Genomic DNA, 22,353 nt, shown 5'->3' on the forward strand with positions numbered 1-22,353 from the left:
GCGTGTGCTGTCCTCTAGTGATCTGTGCGTAAATCTCACGAGTAACGAGACAATTTACAATTTATTTATCAACATTTAATTATTCAACGATATGGCCGATTTTATTCAGATATTCGTCGACCACGTTTATCTTTCCCTTGTTACTTGGATATTTTCATTTATCGTTTCGCCATTCACTTTTTCAAGGTTTAAATAAATTTTCCCAACAACCTTGTTGGTTCCGTGTTCGTGAATTGTTTGAGTTCGATGTACTCGTACACGCGTTCGTGTATTTTTCAAAATTACACAGAGCAATTATAAAAGCATATTCTCCTCCTCGTTTCGATACATGGCGCGCGTTTCTACCATCGAGGGGAAAAGAATCGTCGATTTAAACGGTTTTCTGATCGTTTCAGGTTCGTACACGATACTGTTCGAGCTTGGTACCACGGGACCCTCGGCCAAGTGAGAATTTCTTCGCGCACGTTTCGACGTAAAAAGAATTCGCTTTTACGATCGGTCTGCTCGATTTTGAAATATCTTATACTGTATACAGGAGGCAAAGGAATTATGGTTACAAGTTTTGTGCGTCGATAGAACGTATTGAAAGAAATGAGAGATGCGCGTGTTTTCTCCGGTTACTTGCTACAACAACGTCGAACGATTCCCGGAGAAACGTAAATATCAATTTCTTCGTCTCACGTTACGTTCGATAATCGCTCATATTTCGCACGTTCGCGTCGTCTATCTCCGAACGGATATCAAGTTTCCATAATATCGAAGAAATAGATAAATAGAAGCGTTCGTAACCGAGTGAATTTGGAAATTTACCGAAGGAATAATCATCGTGTTGATTATTAGCTGGTTAAATCGTCGTCGTTATTAAAATATTTTTCATTATTTTTCAATAAGTTCTATTACTCTAAAAAATTTGTATCTAAAATTTCCTTACAACCTCTATACACGTAAGTTAATTCAATATACATGTTAATTGCGTTATTTACAGAAGTAATTAAGACATAATTAAGAAGAGGAGGGTGGAGGGGGGGGGGGGCTTCGTATAAAATTACATGGTATCGATGCCGATCATTCGAACTACACAGACGCAAAAGGTTGCTGATATTTTATAATTTGATCTGTTCAGATTCGATGTCAATTTGTTTGATTAATATCCGTTATTTTCTGTCGATTAAATCGAACAAACGTAATTGCGCACGATTTTCTTTCAATTTTTTCCATACGCAAGAAGAGCCACGGAAAGGTCAACCCTTTGCGTGTGAGCGTTTCACCTGATAACCGAATAAATTTTCGTATTTCGATGGAACTGTCGGCTCGTTTAAATCGTTTATTTACACATTTACGATTTTTCCAATCGTTTCTATCGTCGAAAGCCGTTCGCTCGAAAGACTCGAGTTTTTAGAGCGGAATTTGCGAAAGTTCGTAACCAGGGTAACCAATAAATTCTCAAGTACAAACGCTAACGATATCCGATTGTAAAAGTGTGACGAGTTTATCTTTTATCGCGCGCAGACAGGCAAAGTTGGAATTTGCGAAATAAAAATGACGAGCCTGCCGGTAAAGGCAGCAGAGATGGAACGAAACGAATAAGCAGAACGTGTATCGTTAAAATGAAACAGAACTCATTTATTAAAATCGTTACAGTTTATCCAATGTTTCAAACGCTACAAACGTTACTGAAAATATTCGGAAAAAGCGACGAGCTCGAAGAATTGCGTGAATTCTTTTACAATATAATTACCGCGTTAGGTAAGATTGAAAAATTAAAAGTTAGTAAAAATAAAAACCATACATTGCTCGATTCTCGAGGGCAAATTAGTCGCTTAATAATTTCAATTATCGAGGAGTATCGATGTTAACAAAGAAAATGATAACGTATTGTTGTTGTTGTTATTATTATTATTATTGGTATTAAATATTTACGATATTTAATTAGAATAGCAAACTTTTCAAACGAGGCTACAATTACTTAATAATATATATATATGTGTATATATAAATTGGAACATTTATGAAAATATTGTTTTTCTCAAAGACTGCTAAAAATTTGAAACTCATCAGAGAAGTTATCAGCTACCCTATTTTTAATTTGAGGCACGCGTTACACATACATATATTTCCGATACCGTCCCCCGGAAAATAAATTCGGTTTGCCTTTATATTCCTTGCGGCAAGTGTATCGTTCGTTCGTTTTTCCTTCGTTTCGCGACGTAGAGGAAAAGACGAACGTTAATTTTCTTCGTCATATCCGCCATCTCTTTGGAAGATACGGACATTTTGTGGAATATTCAACGACACAAGATACACCGTCCAGCGATTTCTTTGGTACAGAAACGTATTTCGCTTTACAAACAATGAAAATTTTTTCTTTTTTATGTTTTTTTTTTCTCCAAGCATCTGCATAATTAGAATTGTCGGATGTTCGTACACGAAATTATAATACAGAATTTCCTCTTTTCTTCCTCCCTTTCGTCCGATAGGCTTTCCGTGTTCTAAAGGACTAGAAGTGCTACAGAGGGCAATTTATTTACAACTATAACGTCTACTATAATCCGTTCTTTCATTCTTTCTTTGCTCTCTGTTGAACGTTACATTCGCTACGTGCGCATCCAGCCTCCATTACCGATAATTCGAACAGTCGAATTTAATTAACGATCACAACGATAACAAAATCTCTCTTTTATACTTCGTTCGTGTTCGGTCGTTGAACGTACGAAAGAATATATGTTTTTATCGGAAAAGGAAAACTTGGGCATTTTGTAGGTTAATGTATAATCTTCCTGGAAAGTTTTAGCTGGCGTCTGTTACATGACGTAGCGAAAGATACGTTATATTGGCTTGGCAACTAAGTGATTGCGGGCTTTGTCAATACTACCTAATGACAAAACCCGCAATCACTTACTTGCCAACTCAATATATTAGGCCTAATTTAATCAACGAGAAACTTTGGTGCGTACAGTTTGGACACTGTTCGATCGGGTATTTTCACGTTTATCTTTGGTATGATAGTTCACAGAACAGCGAAGATAGAAACTAAACTAAAGAAAATTATGCGCTAATTCTTTTTTCCCTCGTTCAACTAAAATAAAAATAATACAACGATAAAAATACCTGCGCGAGCTTGCCAACTACTTCGGTAAATCGATAAATTAGTCATCGACTTTACCAGCGTTATCGACTCATGTACATCGAAATTCTCCTAATTTTGTTTTTCTCTCGTTAGCATATATTTTTATTTCTCACATTGTTACAATATAATTGTCACGTTTTCATTTCGCGATCAGGAATAACACACGTGATAAAGTTAGTCGCAATATCGTCGTGGAAACTGTACAATTCATTTTTCTTTTCCCGTGCAACATCGTCGTTATCCTTCGGCTCTAAATACTCGTCGTAATCGCCTCCTCGCTTGCATTTTGATACCGCATATTGTCGCAGCTATTTACACATATTAAAATAATTACACATTCAAGTTACGTATAATCAATATATATATCCACTCGGCTTTCTTTTCTTCTGTTTAATCGTATCTTCGTATTCGTATTTATATATGTATATATATAATATCTTATCTGCTGTATATCGTATGCAAAGTTCCATACATCTTAGTCGTTTAAACAATATATTATGAATCTGACGTAACACGAAGAGTAACAAACACAGTCTACAATATGACTCGAACTGTAATACGATCATCAAATCTTGAACATTATTTACAACGCCATACTACGAAGAACGTTCTCCTTCTCCTTTTCTCCCTCTTTCCTTTCTATCAACAGGTTTTTACCTATGTCTTTGGTTTTAAATCGTGTGCACGCTAGCCACGATAAACTAGAATTTCATTACGAGTACAAATAACACTCTAAACAGCGCGTATAATGTATCTTTGTGTGTTATCATGTGTGTTAACCGTATTTGTCTGTTAAACGTGTGTTTACATGTATACGTATGTATGTATGTATGTATGTGTACGGAGTTAGAAACAGGACTTTCTCGTGCTGACGACGAACGCGTACGTTGACCGGCGTTCGACGTCCGACGATCGATTCTGTCGCATTTTGTCAAACAACATTTAACGTGGGCACACCGTGTTTGTCGATAAGTATCTTAGGCAATGAATCATGGTACAAGACGATAGGGCGTAACGACGCAGCTTCCACACGTCAGTCCGTCAGTCGCTTTGCACTGCGTTTTAAGCGACCACCTGCAATCAAATATTTCATTATGAATTTTCTACACATACTTTTCATATATTTATATAGTTCTATTGCAAACGTTTGAAAAAGTCGATATTTCCTTCTTTACTCTCTTCTTTGAGACATCGTTTCTTTCGATGTTTCAGGGAATACAGTTTCGTGTTCTGAATTCCGTGAAACCACGCGAGAAAGAAATTTTCAATGTTTTCGCATGGATGTAAAAAACTGGCGAGGATTATTTCGTTACGTCGGAAATTGTTTCTCGAATGATATTTTTGGACGCTTCCGGAGGGAAATATTAGGTTGTCCGAAAAGTTTCTTTCGTTTCATAAAGTGATAATAGACGAACGACAATTTCTGTTTTATATTATTTTATTGAACTAGGTATGATCCATTTCCTTCTATTTCTATTATTATGTTCGTGCATAATTCAATAAACTAATATAAAACAAGAAACATTGTGCGTCTATTATTTCCTTATAAAACGACAGAAACTTTTCGAACAACCTAATATCTCGTCGATAAAGCGATAGTTTGCACGAGGTGGACTTTAGCGAAAATTATTTGCTACTCAAATGAATTGGTGTATGTGATACGTATGTAGGAACGAAAGTGAAAGTAGAAGAGAGATTTGTTACGTTAGAAGTATGCAGATTAGCTTTTCCTAATTACTTACTTCCAAGGGAGAGATTTTTTTAAATAATTTTTTAAAGAGTTTTTAAAGAATTGCATAATTTATATAACGTTTAATGCATGTGAAATTGCAACGATGAAGTTGTTGGATCGTTGCTTGAAAACTGTAAAAGATTTTATGGAAATTAGCTACTTGAACTACGCGTATCCTGCTCTGAAAAAGTTACAACTCTTTGATGTTTTATTCAGAGGATGTAGGCCAATTTAACGTAAAACGTATCAAATTCCACGAGAGATAAGCAAATTGAATTTGAAATGATTTAACGCAGAAAATATTATATATTCATTTACTTACCTATTAGTCGAACATGTTGAACATGTTGACCAGTGCTTGATGCGCTATGACTAGTAGGACGTTAATTGACAATCCACAGGCGAAATTTCCTGCAATCAAAGAACATTTGGCGTCAAAAGAAGGAAACGTACTTTTATATCTTAACGTTAACATTTGCTCGAAACGTATTTTCAATGCGTTCCTCTATTTACTACATATCCTTGCTGGTTGTAGTCGATGCTAGTGCAGTTGCGTTATAATGCTCGAAAATCTAATAAAACATAAATGTAAAGTCATTCGAATTGGCTGGCAGATCGCGCGTATCTATGCGTTTTTACTATACTCCATTCCAATAAGGATGTTACGTCCCGGGGCTTACTATAGGCCGTGTTCCTAACCGTCTTCTTTGGTACTACAGTGTCGTAGCCAGATCGTCTTACATGACCAGCGAAATATACCCAACGTAGCGATAAGCGCGTAGCTGTCGTCAAGCAGCGAGTTCTAGAAACATCGATTCGCCTTCAGTTCGCTATTTTACACAAAGAAGGTAGCATACTTGATCATAGGCGCGAACAGTTGCGAGACTCGAGTGTGACATCAGTCACTTCTCAACCTACATCAGAGATGACATCGACCTCCGACTTTCGGACTCCTTTGGACACATCACCACCTTATCGTCATAACCTACACAGAGCCCCTTAACATCCTCAAACCCGAACGTATATAAACCGAGACTTCACCCAGCTCGGGCAGTTCTTGTTCTAGTTGCTGTTCTTGTACAACAGCCTTTTACGGTTATTCTGTTATTGTAAGTGCCAAAATTATGATAAAGTTCGATAAAAGAAAATTAATAATTGGGTTGCGACTCGGCTTTCTTTTCTCTTATAACCCAAGTATCAATTTTACGTGACACGAGCGTGGTGGGGGTCGTCTCCCAGAGAAGACAAAGGAGAAAGTCGAAGGGCAGTCAGTATTATTTGAGGATTCAAACCGAACGCATCGAGAGGTTGAGAGTAATAAAATCGAGGTCGCTTAGTCAAACGGATACATCGAAAAATATCATAAAGTCGAGTCGAATTACAGTAACGAACTAATGGTATCATCGTTAAATCATTTGTGACGTGTTCATTATAATTTTAAATATTGTTAAATACACAAGTTTATATCAACCGTGTTAATTCAGTGTCACAATCATTTGAACTATCTCTGTTATCCTAATCGAAACAGGGGAACGGCTGATTCGCGGCGTCGATCATCAGAATCGTAGCGTTTTCCTCGCTATCGCGTCTCTCCACGAACGGTCGTAACAAAGGAAATCTCCTCGAACTTGGTAAAAAAACAAAATTCATATCTCTGTCACGATCAGTTGCCTTTTTAATAAAATGCAAATATAAAGCGATCGAAATCAGCCGGTACATCATAAATAATCGTTTAATCTGCGTTTAACTTCGTTTACAAAATTCAATTTATTTTCCTTTGCATCCTCTTGCGACAAAGAATTCTTCTCGAACATATCCTGCTTCCTTGCCAAATAAAACACGAGCTTAAAATTCATAAATCAGCTGCTACATCGTTGATACTTTTCGCAATTTAATCAACTTCATATATACGCTTATATCCTTTTCCAAAAAAAAAAAGAAAAAAATTCTTTTCCAACGTTATCAGAGGAAATTCACGTCTCAATTTCTTTTCCTTGTCCGGCCGTTATCACCGCGATCGATAGCGTGCTTTTTGCGTGCATTATTATTTCAAACGTAATCGACCGGCGGACCGGTTAACCGGTGCGTTACACGTCGATAAACATGCCGATGAGCCAGCGCGCTGCAAAGTATCTTTCACGACTGGAAATTATAGTCGCGGATACCATTTTCTTTTACGGTGGCCCGTTAAGCTTTGATTACGATCAGGCGAAAAGTTTATGAGATACGACAGCGGTATAACGCCGCTATACTTTGTTCGTGACACCGGCGTTACGCTAAGTCAGGGACCGCTAATGTAAACTGCATGTCCTTAAATTAGGGGAATGTGTTCCGCGAACCGGGCCGTTTCGCTTTATCTCTTCTTCTTCTTCTCTCACCCCCTGTCAGCAGAAGGGGTTTCCATTAGCAATAAGAATTAACTCGCCGACTACCGCCACGGCTAATTACTCTCTTATTTGCGAGCTTCCTTGTTTTACCTATTGTTTCCTTCGTTACCTTGGGAAATGTTTCCATTGCTCGAAACTTTTTTCCATGGTTGGCCGATTTAATCGTTGGCCAACGGGGAGGTGGAACACGGAGAGAGGGGTAAGACAGAAGCCAAGAGCGGACGTAACAATCGTACAGGACGCTTCGGAAATGGCCTGGCGAAAGATTTAATCGTCGACGTAGAGCAGTGCTTCGTGGGCGTTTCGAAAACGTACGGTCGGACGATTTAATCGTCGCTTCGGTTGGAAGTTTCTTCCATAACGGTGTGCGTTTCGGCAAGTTCGGTGAACTCGATGAGGAGAAATCTTCCGCGGGGAAAAGAACGTTACGCGTCGCGTATCATGCGTATACGTTGCCTCCAACAATTTAATCATCCGCGGTGGAAGTTGTTTTTCTTGCGCAATGTGTTTCTGGCTTCTGGAAAAGTCGATTACTCTGGATATATCTTGCGTTAGCGTCGCAGAATCGCGCTGCTATAAAAATTCGATGGAATTTCTGAAGTATTTGATCGCGATATTTCTCTGATTTACGATGGAAATTTGAATCTTTGAGATTTTCAAAGTCGAAGAAGACAAGAAGAGATGGCTCGTATGATTAAAAATGCAACTTGGAATCGAATACAGAACAGGTAGGTACTTGTGTATGATATTCTTGTGATAAAATTAACGTACTCCGGAACACGTGTTTCTTACGTTGCAATTATAAGAAAGTGCTTGGGGACTTTTTAAAAGTTCACAAATGACGAAAACGATTTTGATCTTGCTCCAGGAACATTATTCCCTTTGCTGACATTTACGAAATAACGTACCATACTATGTTCGGAGACTGTTGCTTGAATATTTTTAACATATTGGTTCTTCCAAGTTGTGTCACTCTTGAAACAAGGATGCGATATGTATCTATAGCTGATCCGTTTAACGCTTTGACTGCCATGTTGAAATCACATGTTTCGCTGAGGGCGCCACGGGAGTATTTTTATTATTCAAAGTATATAATGGCAAAATAATAATAAATTGACGATGTAAGACAACGTTCTTCCCCAATGGATCGTTTATCTTATTGGTGGTCACGAGTGACCACTGTGGCGCCTTGATAACAGTCGATAGCGACATATTATAACGAGGCTTCGTTTATTTCAACAAACCATTCGCATTCGTCGTTTCGTCGTAAGCACAACGTGCAGAATATATCGTTGAAACGTGTAGGAGATATTAGTAAACGGTATTTGCTTATTCTATATATAATAGTAAGATACGTTCATACTTCTAACTTCAAATATACGATTATAAAGCGGCATTTACGATTATTTTCTAAGGTGTGTTTATGATAATATTCGTAGATTACTCCTCGAAGATATGGATGCAAACACAGTGCACCGTTAGATGCGAGATTTGTTCTCATTTTTTTTATTGATGTTCTAATAAAAATGTTTAATCGTTCAATGGGGCACTTTTTGTTTCAAAGTATCTTCCATTTATCGGTTATATTCAAAATGCCCTAACTGTCAATTTTCATACAATTTTTACGACTGTAAGAAGTTGAAGCGCTCTGGTCACCAATGACCACCGTGACGTCACAGGAGAAACCGTGGCCGGTCGCATATGACCAACGTGGCAGTCAAAGTGTTAATATCAGCTCAGTTGGAATAACGTTTAGTATTAAACTATGGAATTATGTTTGCTCGAACAAGTAGCCTCGAAAATCATGCGTTTTAACCCCTTCCCGTACTTTAGCGAGTCTGACTCGCGACCAGATACTTCGGCCAAACGAAAACATAACAAGTCGAGCTCGCGGACTGTTTTTTGCCCGTTACTATCGTGACTGAATGTTAGTTCTTGTTTACGAGCATCAGTCTGGTCTGTTTAGCGCGCGTCGATGTCTACCGCTTGGGTCCGAGTTTCGTCGAACTAAATGGCACGGGAAGGCGTTAAGCGAAACGTTAGTATTTAACACTAGAAATACCACAGCAGTCAAAATGACTGGTTCTACAATTTTATAAATGTGTCAACTGTCGTTTAGACGCACCCAAACCGGCTGACAGCGGAAACGATCAACACATCAAGCATAGAAAGAAGACTAAAAAGGAAACACCCAACAGATCTCATAAAGGATATAATCTAACAAACACGAAGATGGTACCCCGCTGGGGGTAGCCACCCACATGATAATCAAACAGCCAAAAAATTCTACCAAATGTCCAAATCGGATAAATTGTGAATGTAAACAACTAAATAAAAAAAAAAAAAGAACCCTCGTTTAGGTTGATCATGGTCCCAGATGGATTAATAATACTAAAAATGTACTACATAACATGGAATTGTTTCTATAAGAAAGTAATAAATCAATAAATATAAAAATATTCCATTATTACGTATTTTTTAAAGATCAGTCATTTTGACTGGTTTTTGGTCGAAATAACTTCGTGTTAACTATCGGTAGTTCTAGCGTTAATATATAAGTTTCGTACTAAATATTTTGTATTTGGAATTAATGCGATTTAATTACAGAATATATCCGTATATATGGAAACACTTGGCAATTTTAGTTTCTGTCGTCCATAATCAGGGAGACAGCAGCGAGTTGAAATTGAATGCTACTGATTTCGTGCAGTTATAGCGTATCCATATGATAATGATCCACTGGCGTTGCTATCTGATGCAAACGAGGTCTAACTTCCATGGCTAATTAGTGTGCATTGTTAGAAGCATTGACCGTCTGTGTTAACTTAATAACAAGTAGAAATTAAGTTTCCAAGTTCTTTGTCTATTGCTCATTTTGCTCTGTTCTAAAATGATCAAATGGAAGAAACTTCCTAAACTGGATATAAGCTTTTAAACGAAACGTCTGGCATCTATGAAATTTAACTAGATCCACGCTGCATATTAACATAATCCAATCTCGTTCAAGTTGAAACACGTTGAACGTGTTTATGAGCATGATTTCCGATGATTCGCGCTACCAATTAATCGAAAGACGTACTTTGCCAATTCTTAACTAATTTCAACGTTGTATCTCAGTTTTCTTTGTTCTTCTTCCTTTCCTTTCTTATAGTATACTCTATAAATAATACATATCAGAGCGGTGTATATGCATAAACGAGATTTTAATCATTTCAACATGGTCGAAACGAAGTCAATCGATCACGCGCAATTTCTATTTGGTTGAAATAAAGATACGTTGTTCTCGAATAATATTAACTAATTGGCTCGCTTCCAAATTTATAAAACTCGTCGGTTTCGGAATTCAAAAATTCTTTATGTACTACATATGCTGCTTATATCATAATATATTCATTTCGAGGTAATTTATCGATGAAATATCGTAATATTTAATATCGCTCTCTTTCCTTAGTAGTAGTTCGATAATTATTATATCGACGATAAAATCAAATCAAATTAATCTACCAAACTAGAATTATCGCAGAAACGATGTTAATAGGTTAACAATTTCGATATCGCAAATTTTCAAATACGTTCGAGTGGACTTTAGGACGAAGAAAAATTGTGACTCGACTTTTAACTAAGCTTTAACCCTTTGCACTGATATGTCGAGTATGACTCGACATTAGTTTTTATCTCAGAAGCTCCTTTGTCGAGTTTCGCTCGACATTCTTTCATATCCACCTTTGTCTGCAAAACGTGCGAAAGGAAACCAAGATTGCACGCTGGAAATTGTTTCAAGATGTATCGTACACTGAAAAATTACAAAATACAACAATAGTGTGAATAAAACTGGTGTTTAAGTGAATTTCTTTCTTCCTTTATTTATTTAAATTGTCTTATGTTTTAGTTCAAGTAAATTTCAAATAAAAATTGAAAGAAATTGAAATAAAATTCCCAGTGCAAAGGGTTAAACGTGAAAAGTTGTAAGTATTTAGGTCAAATGACATTAAAACGAACAAGATTACGACCAAGTAAAAATATTATCTTTCCGATTACTATATATATTTCCAAATTCAACGAAATATCGTAAACTAATCTGTCCGCGTTTTCCCGTATTCGAGAAAACGCCGATACGTTTCCCGAAGCGCGGTGGCGTTCGAATTGCTTCGTCCTTCTAAAATCCTTTTTCTTTTTTTTTCGTCAGATCTGCCACCGTATTACGCGGCAAAAGAAAGTTACACACGCCGTTCCCCTTTGATGCTCGGCTAGAAACTTTAACGCGTTGCCGGCGATATGGATCGGCAAACTGCTTGATAGCGTTATCACCGAGGAAATTCGTGCGCCACTGTGTAAGAGGAGAAGGTATTAACGCAACCTCAACTTCGGCTATTTATTAGCGTAGCGCAGTAATGCCAGCTGATGAGCTTCAAGAGGAAATGCCACTTCCCTTCATCCCCTTCAACCAGAACTTACGCCGCTGTTAGTTTATTAACCGTATCCTTCGCTGATGCTCGATTATCAACGAAGAGATTAATCTACTGTATATACGTAGCTGGTCTTCGTACGTTATTTATTCTTTCTCTTGGTCGTCGTCGCAGGGAAACTCAAAGTTTTATTAATTCGCAGGCGATCGAAATTAAACGCCACGTCATTTAGCGTTTACAAGTTTGGATTTTTATCCTTAGTGGAATAAAAATTCTCCTTTTACACTCTGCAGTCTTTATTTTATACGAGCGAAATAAATAAAAGTTAAAGCGTTAAGGATGAGACGAGTTAAGGTATTTTCTTGGCCGGTTAAATTGTTTTTTACGATGAAGAAACCTCGTCGGTTTGGTTGAATTTCAGTTTGAGTTTCAGTTTAGTCAGGTTTTAAACGCGTGTATTGCGAGAAATTCAGAAACAATGTAGCTGCGGTGTATTCTTTGATATTTCATAATTATTCTCTTCAGCTTTGTTCGATGATTTAGAGACAATATAGGTAGAGCATATTTTTTCATACTTCAAATACTCTCTTTAAATCTTTCATTTGACGCAGTTTCGTTTTGACGGAGACAGCTTGAATTTAATTTAGTTTATCAGCGAGATTCAGTGTCTCTGAATTTTTTATTAAATTGCGTAGAATATTTGTCACACATTTTTTGTCTTTGCCATCCCGCGGCGTAAAACTTTGTTAATTTCGCCAGTACTTTTTCCTTTTTTCTCGACGAATTTGAATATTTGAGATTCAGTTGAATTTCAAACGGATACGTTAAACAGAATTCTTAACGAAAGTAAATACCTTTTACCAGGTGATTCCCGCGTGATTTCCTCTGCCCGTCCCATCGAATTAAAATATCTCCCTTTCTCGTTCTCCTAACAAATTCATTTTCATTTATAAAATCTTCTATCCCGCTGGCTTCTGAATAAGAATCTCGAGCCCCACTTTTTACACAAATTAAATAACATTTATCGTACGTTCTAGGTGCGTTTTCCTCTGTCTCTTGGGTCGTTTAAAGGAGTAACGTTGCAAACTGTGCTTGCAACGGTCGTTTCGCGCGATAAGAAATGGCAAAAGAACTCGGTGATTACACAAAAATTCGCCAGCTTCCTTTTGCCAGGAACGGCGTGCGAGGAAATAAGTCTTCTGTCGAGGAAATGAGAAACGCGATATAGCCGATACTGTATCACGAAAAATCGATTGGTCGAGGAAATTCCAGATGATTCGCTTATCGCGATTATCGACCCGCGAAACTACAACATTCATTTTTAAAAGCACTTTCGTTTCGAAGCACTTTCGTTTCGAAGCACTTTCTTTTCTCTTTTTTTTTTCGTTACTCCAACTGTTTGTTGTGTATTTTTAAACGACATAAAAAAGAATATAAAAAGAAGATTAATGAAAAAGGAAAACGGAGAGAAAGCGAAAGAAGAGGCGATGAATCAGAAGCGAAAGTAATAAATCATAAAGCAACCGAAATGTCGGCGCCTGTATCGAAAATTATTATCCACCGCTCTTTGAGAATTAATCTTTCGCGTGGCTAAATATTTATATTCTATTTCACAGAAAGACACTGGCCTGTTCACAAGCTTCGTTTACTAGTGCATTTATACAAACATTAATCTCGATAGAATATTTACGAAGAAACATAGTTGCCATTATAAAGCACGTTGCGGACTCCTGCTGTTTATTTATTTACTATGTCTAGAAATTGTTTGTATTTCCTCTTGCATACCACGTGCAAATACTTGTTATTTTGTTAGCCCGGTTGGCATAATTAACGTATAAATATTTTACTTGTCGATGAGGAAGAGGCGTGTTAGCAGAAGGACACGTTGCACAGTTGTTAACCGTGTTCGAGATGTTTGAAATTTGGGTTACATCGTTCGAGAACTTTGAGCAGATTGAGCTGTATCTTGTATGAAATTATTTCGGAGAAAAATAAAAAGAGAAAAAACAAAAAACAATTTTGTTAAAAATACGGTAACCAAAAATCTTTAACTGAGAGATTCTGTTATATGAAATCAAAGAGAAAAATAAAATAAATAACATAAACGAAACGATGGTGTAATATTGTTCGATATGTAAACTATTACTCTACTGCGCCGAGATCAAAATTAACTTTGTTTTATCCGTTGATCGTTGAACGCGTTTCACGATGCGTGTGTAACACTGATCGTAAACGTAGAACAGAGATAAAAATTGGACATCGGATGCAAGCAGTGAAACGAACTTAGGAAGTATTTGTATGCCTATGGTTAACAATTCTAACATGATCAGAGCATCGAACAGCATTTGGTGCCTCGGAATAAATGTCAAAGTGCGATAGAGTGCAGAAAACACGATGCCAAAAACAAGCTGTTCAAAGGTATGCACCGAAGCGAACGGTTTTTTGAATTGAAAGGATATTCACGTGTATAACATCGATTATCCAATGTACTTATTCGTATAAAGGAAATTAAAAAGATACTTGAAAATCTCGCTTCTGTTCGATTCAAAGCGAACTACAAACTAAGAAATAATCTTTAAATCAATTTTAACTTTTTCTTTGTTTCCGAGTAAATAAAAAAAAAAAAAAAAAAAAAAAAAAGAAAAGAGAAAAGAGAATATTACAGTAAATCGAACCCTAAGAGGGGATAATCTTAATATTTCTTAATTTTCTCAACTGAAATCTGACAGTCTATTGCCAGAATCTATGAAAAATCCACGTTTCCACGATATCTGTACGTTTCACAGTTTCGATCGCAGGATTTCATCCGAGAAAAGAAACAGATTTCGTTGGACACACGTGAATGTTTTTCCGCAACCGAAACGTTCGGCTACGAACCGTTCAAGGCAGAAAAACCGCGTGCTTCTTGTCGGCGGGTTCCTGCGGAATCTTCGCTTGCGAAATCATGGCCCCGAGCATCTAAAGCTATTTTCAAGCGTTCACGAGGAAATTTGGGCATGGGATCGGGTCGCGGGGATCGGAATCCCGTACGCAAGAAAGACAACGAGATCAATCTTGTCAAAGTTTCCAATTCTCATGAACGATGGTGGCTTATGGTGGTGATGTCGTGAATGGACGAGGAGAAATTTACAAGCCTTACCACCACCATTGCCAGCCTCTGAGTCGTTTAGCGCGTTCATCTCCATTTTGTGCTGCAGCTTCGTTGTAGCGGTTGAAGTAGTAGTAGGCGTTCCTGCACAATAAACACCACATATCGCGTCCATCAAGTAGTAAGCATATATATTTCTACGAACTGGGTAGTTAGAATGTTAGAGGAACGGATCTGGTCAATCGCGACTAGTTAGTTCGTTCTAATATTATAGTTTAGCTTGGTAGTAACGGTACAAGTAATATCGTTTCATAGCCTTAATTTGTTATATTCAAAAAGTTTCGTTAGGAAAAGAAAAACACACTGACAAGCTATAACAAGTTTAAACATGAATTTCTTTCGAAACGCTCACACCTTATACGTATATCATAGTTTATTCTTGTTAGAAAACTTAGAGAAGAAGCGGAGATTAAAGAATGAAAGAATATAGAAAATGAAAGTTAAGAAAAGGAACAGATATGGGGTTTCTATCGGGTACAAGATACATATTTTCCTAATGTGTACATGTTATTCTACGGAAGCGGTGTAATTTATTATAGCAATTTTCTATTTATTATAAGAAATGTACTACGTATATATAATACGTATATGTAATAATTATATTTTAATTTAAGTTATAAATTATAATTATATTTAATTTAAGTGATTTAATTATTTGTATCGTTGGACGGTTTGACAGTGACAGTGACAGTATAAAACAAAGATCATCGAAAACGTCGAATCGTTAGTAACGAATGAAACAAAAGATCGACCGAAAGACTAAATGAATCTGGTGAAACTTATGAAGATGTTTAATATGCGCATGCACTCGAAGATTATTCGTCTAATTGTACATATTCATAGCACGTTTTGTAAACGCAGTATAAACGCAGTATGGCGTAGCAGCGAATAAAACAAATAAAATTCTGATTGGAAATGGGTCAGTTTGTTCTGAGGTTTAGACGTGTCGCAAGCATCTTTTAAATATTTTCTACTATATTAACGGACATTTCGTGGTCAAAACGTAACAATTTCTTTTCCAACTACTCTATTTTCTTCCTTGAAAGTATACGGAGATAATTGCATCAGATGGAAACGGAAGATAAATATATTTCCGTGGAATATTCCTTCGGCCAGATAATTAATGTTTTGCGGTTTGGCGCAACGTTAAACGAGCGCTGCATTATACCACATAATGCTTGGGAAACTTCAGGAGTCCTTTAATTTTATTATGCTAGTTCCGTGACAAGTGAGCGAGATAATCACGTAAAGGAACTAAGTTTTCAGCACGAGTTATCCAATGAGAAATGCGAAAAGTCAAAGTTTCTCGCGTCTATTACATTTGGAAAAATGAATTTCGTAATTACATCGTCTTCATGGAACGAGAATGACGTTACCCTATTAACATTTTATAATATATTTACGTAGCGCGAAATCTGTATTAATAATTTGTTAAGACAAAGATATAAGACATTTTGATCCATTTAATTTTGAAAAATAATTCTAAGGTATATATATGTAAATTCCCTAGGAGTTCAAACGCGGATAAACAAAGGGACTTTCTCTGTTTAACGGAAATTGTGGCCTTATTTGTTGTTACGGACAACCGATTTGTTAAACAGTCATTACACAGACAGACGGTTAGAGAAGAAGAAGGATTTCGAGCGATCATGAGAAAGAAACTATTATTTAAAGTATCGAAGATTGACAGAGGAAGAGTGGTAGTTTAGGACGTGGAAAATCGAGCCTCGATTTTCAGGTAGGCCTTGTACAAAGCTTTGTTATTTATTATTATTTATTGTTATTAATCATCATTAATTGTTATTTACCACTGTATTTTATTTAAGTATTGTTGCAATAAACTCTATTTTCAGATTTTCAGAATCGATCCCTGAATTATCCTAGTATTGAACTTTATATATATATATAAATTAATAGTTATAAAAGCATTCTTCTTTCTCTATACTTTACCAGTTGGTTATAGTAAACGTTACATACGCGTAATTTACAAATTCGATTGGAAAATGTTACGCTCGTCTCACATATCGATTGCACTTTGTATATACGGTTAGTAGTAAAGACGAATTAACGATCGGATTCGTTTCATTCGATTTAACTCTATCTACCAATGGTATATTTTTCGTATGCTAAAGTTAGAAAATGTATCGATTGATAACTCGGAGATGGAAGTGGTTGTAAAAAGGATATAAAGCGTTTACAGAGGTGACGACGAAAAGAAGTTTAGACAGCACGAGAGAATTATATTTTCTGCGCTATTTCCATATTGGAGGACAGAAATTTGTTATTCACAGCTGGTCGATATTTGGCTGACCACATAAATTACGAATACTCTTAGACGTTCTCTCCACGGAATTTAGAACACACTACACTCTGACGGCAAATAATTCATCATTCGTTCGTTTATATCAAAGTATCAAGCGAGTTTCGCAATTCAAATCAACCATTCGACAACACCGAAATCCGTCAACGATAAAAAATTTGCTAAACGATATTTGCCCGGTCTTCTACCTTCCTCCGGATCAAACGGCTGGAATCGGTTATTAGTCGGTGGAAGTTTGCGCGCACCTGTTCTGCCGTAGACGGCGTGACCGGTAGTACGTATCAATAATAAGTCGGCCGGGCGAGAGTTAGCGACGCGGATCGCGATGCTCGTCACGTGCGAGGCTGTCGAATAGACAGGGGCGCAAATTGGCAAACACGTGGGACGAACGAAGGGCTAACGAAGAATCCACTCTCGTGTGAAAGCGAGTCGCGCACCGTTCTATAACGTGGAGTCGTATGTCACGAAGGATGATTCAACCTCCGTGAATTTTTTCCCTGGATCCTTCGAGGAAAAGCTCGTGAGACGTTTGGTAGGAGGAAGGAGGACAGGAAGATTTAGTCCAGCGAAGCGAGAGAAAATTGGACGATAATAGACGGGGCGTGCTGCTTGCGAGTACAAGCAATTTAGCCTGTGTGTAATTTAGTCCTTTCGTTCTTCGTCTACGCCGCGTGGCCACGGCTGCAACCGGACGAACTGAAAACCCTTCTTCGGTCGAGATGATAACGAGGCAAGAGGAAGGACGTGGCTACAAGTTTCACCGCAAAATACACCGGCCGTCTGTGAGTAAACGTGATGCACACGCCAAGACTGTCGACGCCCACTACTTGACCCATCGGCGCGGGCTGGTCCTCTTAGGACTTTGCCCTTTGAACTCGACTGCCATCGCTGGAATGTCATCTTGCCGAGATCAGACGTTGCCAGGATAATGGGAGGACACGTATAATAAGCCGAAACGCTGTACGCTTGATTAAGATGATTTTGGCCAGCGACGCTCGCGGTTGCGTCCAGAATGGTGATTAAGGCCACAAGGTTTTAGGTTCTGCCGGGTTTCTCGTTGAAGAGCACCGAGGTAGATTTCAAAGGCTCTTACCTTTATCACGTAGATTCCTACAAATTACATTTGCCGCTTCTTTTCTCGTGTATATTCATAGAAAAAGAGATTATCCTGATGATTTTCACGATTACGAGATTACAAGAGAATAAATACAGACTACCGTAGTAGAAGAATATGATAAGCGATTTTAAAATTCGACGATCAACTTGCCAAAGCTCCTTTTATTTGCTTCCGATGTTTAACACGTATTTTTGCTCTCCGTTGGACATTTCAAAAATGACGATCTTTAATTAATCGTTTACAAAATTTCGTCGATTTATCCTACGAGAAACATCTATATTCGTGAAACTAACGAAAGTCGTTTAAAACCATAAAACGAACAAAAATAGTCGGCCGTTTTCTCGCTTCAAGCAGACACCGTACGACACATCAAATACTTTGAACCTTCCTTCGCTACGAGTCCCACGTATTTCTCGCTTTAGTTAAGCGATCGTAAAACGTTATTTCGCGTTCCGCTCGAACTTTTACGAAACTCGACTTTTTACGGGATACTCGCGATTACTTCATCTCTGTAGTTCTCGTTATTTCTCGTGTCACTTTATTATCCTACTACGCGAGAAACTAATTCGGTCAAAAGAGAACGTGCTCGGCCGGAAGTCCGTCCGGTGGCGTTTGCAATATTTTCTCGCGGAAGCAGAGACGCGGAAGGCTGCGACATTTCCACACGTGTTCGTGTATCGTACTCGAAAAGATAGAGCCATGACAGGGGGAAAAAAGTGAAAAATAAAAAAAGCACGTGAATTGCCAGAATCGCAATGGTAGGGGGTGGTTTATTTACTGACCCAAAGGAAGATATCGCTTCGAAATTCAACGTTGACGTTAACGTTTCGTAGTACGTGACGCGAACGATGCGTATCGTACGCTCGTTCCGTACACGCGCATAAACATGTACACTCGTACGCATACATTTACACAGATGGGTACACACGTACGTTGCACATTCATATCTATACAGGGTTGATTTCGTTGACAATCGATCATGTTTAGTTTGTTATATTGACGCTTGTTGTTTGTTGCACGGTACAGAAAACATGTACACACAGGAGACACAATTGCACGCGAGCCAGGAGAATTCTTCGAATATTACTGAATAACGTCGAAATACATCGATGACGCGTTATATACATCGACGATCGTTACATTATATTTTGATAAATACGTGGGTGAAATTTTTTAGTAGCACAGATTTAGTCGACAGGCTTTGCGATACTCACTTTGCGAAAAGTTATTACATGTTTAGCGTTCGACGATGACGGTACTTGTCTTCGTAATTCCGTTTTCGGTATCGTTGAATCGAAGCTATAATTGTTAGAAAAGTACTTTCGCGATCTCTTTGTGTATACCGTTGATCGTCGTTGTCCGAACGGAATATCTTAAATCGTTTAAAAACGTTAGAATCTTTTGTAAGAGAGAAAAGATAGTTTTCATACTGAAATAATTATAATCGTACCGTATGGAGAGTTTTCTAACGCTTTTACGGATCGCCAATAATTAACCCTTCAACGTTAAAACGTCTGAATCACCATAAATACCACGTAACATCTTGATCCACGATCGAGAAATACATTTATCGTTATCGAGCAAACTATCGCGAATCTCATATATACTTGCGAGTGTTGACGTTGAAAAGTTGAAAAAAAGTTGAAAAAGAAGATTAAGGTAAACCAATTAAAACCACTCAGCGAATTTATCGCGGTTATAAAAGCGCAAACTTCGCTGGGCAAATATTTATGTCGCGAAACTGCCGGGCAAACTGAGTCGCGTTCCTATTAAAGGGTTGACGTAAATCGATTTTCCAAGGGACGCGAGAATAAAACGTCTTTAATTCGCGGTAAATGCGGCCTGCATTTCCTCTTTTCCCCCCCTCCCCCAAACCTCATTAACGAGCTATTCCATTTTTTTCCCCTGCTTCCCCTTTCTCGCCGCAATATGAAAAGATCGAAGGTAAAACGCTTCCGGTAGCGTGCGACAGAGAAAGATAGCAGAGACCGTAGAGATAGAGAGACGAAGATAGATAGGATAGATTAAAATACGTTTATACTAACCGGGATAGTAGACGGTTTTGTGGGAAACGTTGTAGTTCGCCTTTGGTATACCGAGCAAGCATTTGACAATCGCTGCTTCCGGTAAATCTTCGTCCAGTAAGGTCGTTCGTGATAAGATATCGTACAGTCCATCGTGACGCAGCGTAACAGTGGGCTTTGCTGTTTGCTTTTCCGGGACACCCCTGCAATAGAAGCGACGTTTGCAAAATTATCACGGCCACGTCTCAAGCTGAAATATCATGCAATATGTCGGCCGAATGAGCGGCCATTAGCATGTTAATGTTATTTCGGAGACGCACGCCCGTCTCTTGCTTCTCTGTTGTTACTGTTCTTGTTGTTCTTGTAAATTCAGATCGCTGGTCTTTGGAATAATATTCGGACACTTTTAATTTGCAACAAGAATTTCTCTAAAATTAAGCTTCTATATTTCTTTTTTTTAGCATAGAACAAGGTGTACATACGGTGAACTTAATTCCGAAGATCTGAGAAATTTTAGTTGTCGAATGAACGAAGAATTAATTTCGTTAGAAACAAATTTCGAATTGCACGTAAACAGAATGTAGAGTTTCGATCGACGCTTCGAATAATCAAATCGTAATTATTCGAAATGACGAATATTCCAAGTTTCGCGTGTAAGGTTTCAAAGTTATGACAAATTTTTTAACGAAAAAACAGTAATTAGGTTAGATAGAGATAACATTGGATTTTTCTGTAACATGCGAGTAATTTATAATTCTGTTGTTCGATATTTTATTTTACACGTTATGTTTAAAACAATGGTAATAATAATGCTTATTTAATATAATTAACCGTTGTCTCTTTGTACGGTTCGTCTGTGTAGCAGGTTTATTATTACAGACAACACAGTGCTACAAGACGAATCTCATAATTTTCATTGTTATCGTTGAGTGGTTCGCAGCGTTAAAATAAGACAATTTTTCCGTTTGTTTCCGTTTCAATGCTTTTATCATTTATATTTTTCCTACATACTTTTGTTACGCTTGATCCATGCAAAAGAGCTTCTATTATTAAATTATTACATCGACTACATAAAATATTATTTCTCTCAACGTTTAACAGAAAGCTCTTACGCTTTTACAATTATTACGCGTACTGGTTGCCTTCGTTATTTTACACGAACTTTTATTCGTCATTAGCGTACTCTGTAACACGTTAAATCATTAATTTCTTTTACCATAGAATGAGAATTTTGCGCGCGTGTAAAATTCAAGAGTAATTTTTACTTTTTCGCTTTACATTTCAATGTGTTTCGACCAGAGTAATTGTAAATTACGGTTTCATTCTTTTTTTTTTTTTTACGAAAATGATAACACGTATCGTGTTGTTTCGTGCACAGACGTTTAATTCGCTAACAACGAAGCGGAAGTTCGTCTTTATCAAGATCTAAAAGTATCAGAAAATTAGGTAGTTTACCGTAGTGCATGGTTGAGGGGTTGAAAAGCTTGCTGGAGTACTTACTCGATGGATATATCCAGGGTGGGGTGTGGATATAATCCTTCTGCCATACACGTTATCTCCACCCCATCCTTATTATCTATGGTCTTCTTTCTATACGTAAGATCGAATTTGTCCTCCGTTGCTGGAACAAACAACAAGTTTTATTCGATTAAACGAACGAAGTATTACGGTCCAATTAGTTAAAATACTTTATAAAAAGGAATATATATACTGTAAGCTGTTTTGGAAAGAGAATTGTTAAATTTGACGTTCACATGCATTTACACAAACAACATCGTAAGTTTCTTTTTTAGAAAAATAATAAAGATAATGATATAGCTCGTTTCAATCTTTTCGACTCTGTAGGTAATAGGGAAGTTTAATTCAGAATAGAAGTAATTTTTAATATCGTGCGAAGCGTCTTGTAAAAATTTAATTTTCACAGTCTATTACGATTTCACAGATCTTCTACAAAAAACGAAGCTTTTCGTTGTTTTCGAGATTTATTCAGCCCGTTGCCTCCCTTAAACCGTCGACTCTTATTTTTCCAGTTCTCTGGCTTTTATCTATTTTTTCTACCGTGAGCTTATTGGCATAAGACAAATTGGCAGAT

General features: G+C 37.5%; 1 protein-coding gene across 1 annotated transcript; it reads right to left on the reverse strand.

Annotated features, from left to right (window-relative positions):
• Positions 1-891: 891 nt before the first annotated feature.
• On the reverse strand, positions 892-21,890 carry LOC117213955. The gene is made up of 5 exons (XM_033459703.1): positions 21,762-21,890; positions 20,283-20,464; positions 14,792-14,884; positions 5,182-5,270; positions 892-4,201 (listed from the first exon to the last, which is right to left on the reverse strand). The coding sequence occupies exons 1-4, from the start codon at positions 21,806-21,808 to the stop codon at positions 5,185-5,187; spliced, it is 408 nt and encodes a 135-aa protein (XP_033315594.1). The 5' UTR covers positions 21,809-21,890; the 3' UTR covers positions 892-4,201; positions 5,182-5,184.
• Positions 21,891-22,353: the final 463 nt, after the last annotated feature.

Source organism: Bombus bifarius, unplaced genomic scaffold (assembly GCF_011952205.1).
Source record: "Bombus bifarius isolate JDL3187 unplaced genomic scaffold, Bbif_JDL3187 scf7180000009145, whole genome shotgun sequence".
Classification (NCBI taxonomy): Eukaryota; Metazoa; Arthropoda; class Insecta; order Hymenoptera; family Apidae; genus Bombus; species Bombus bifarius.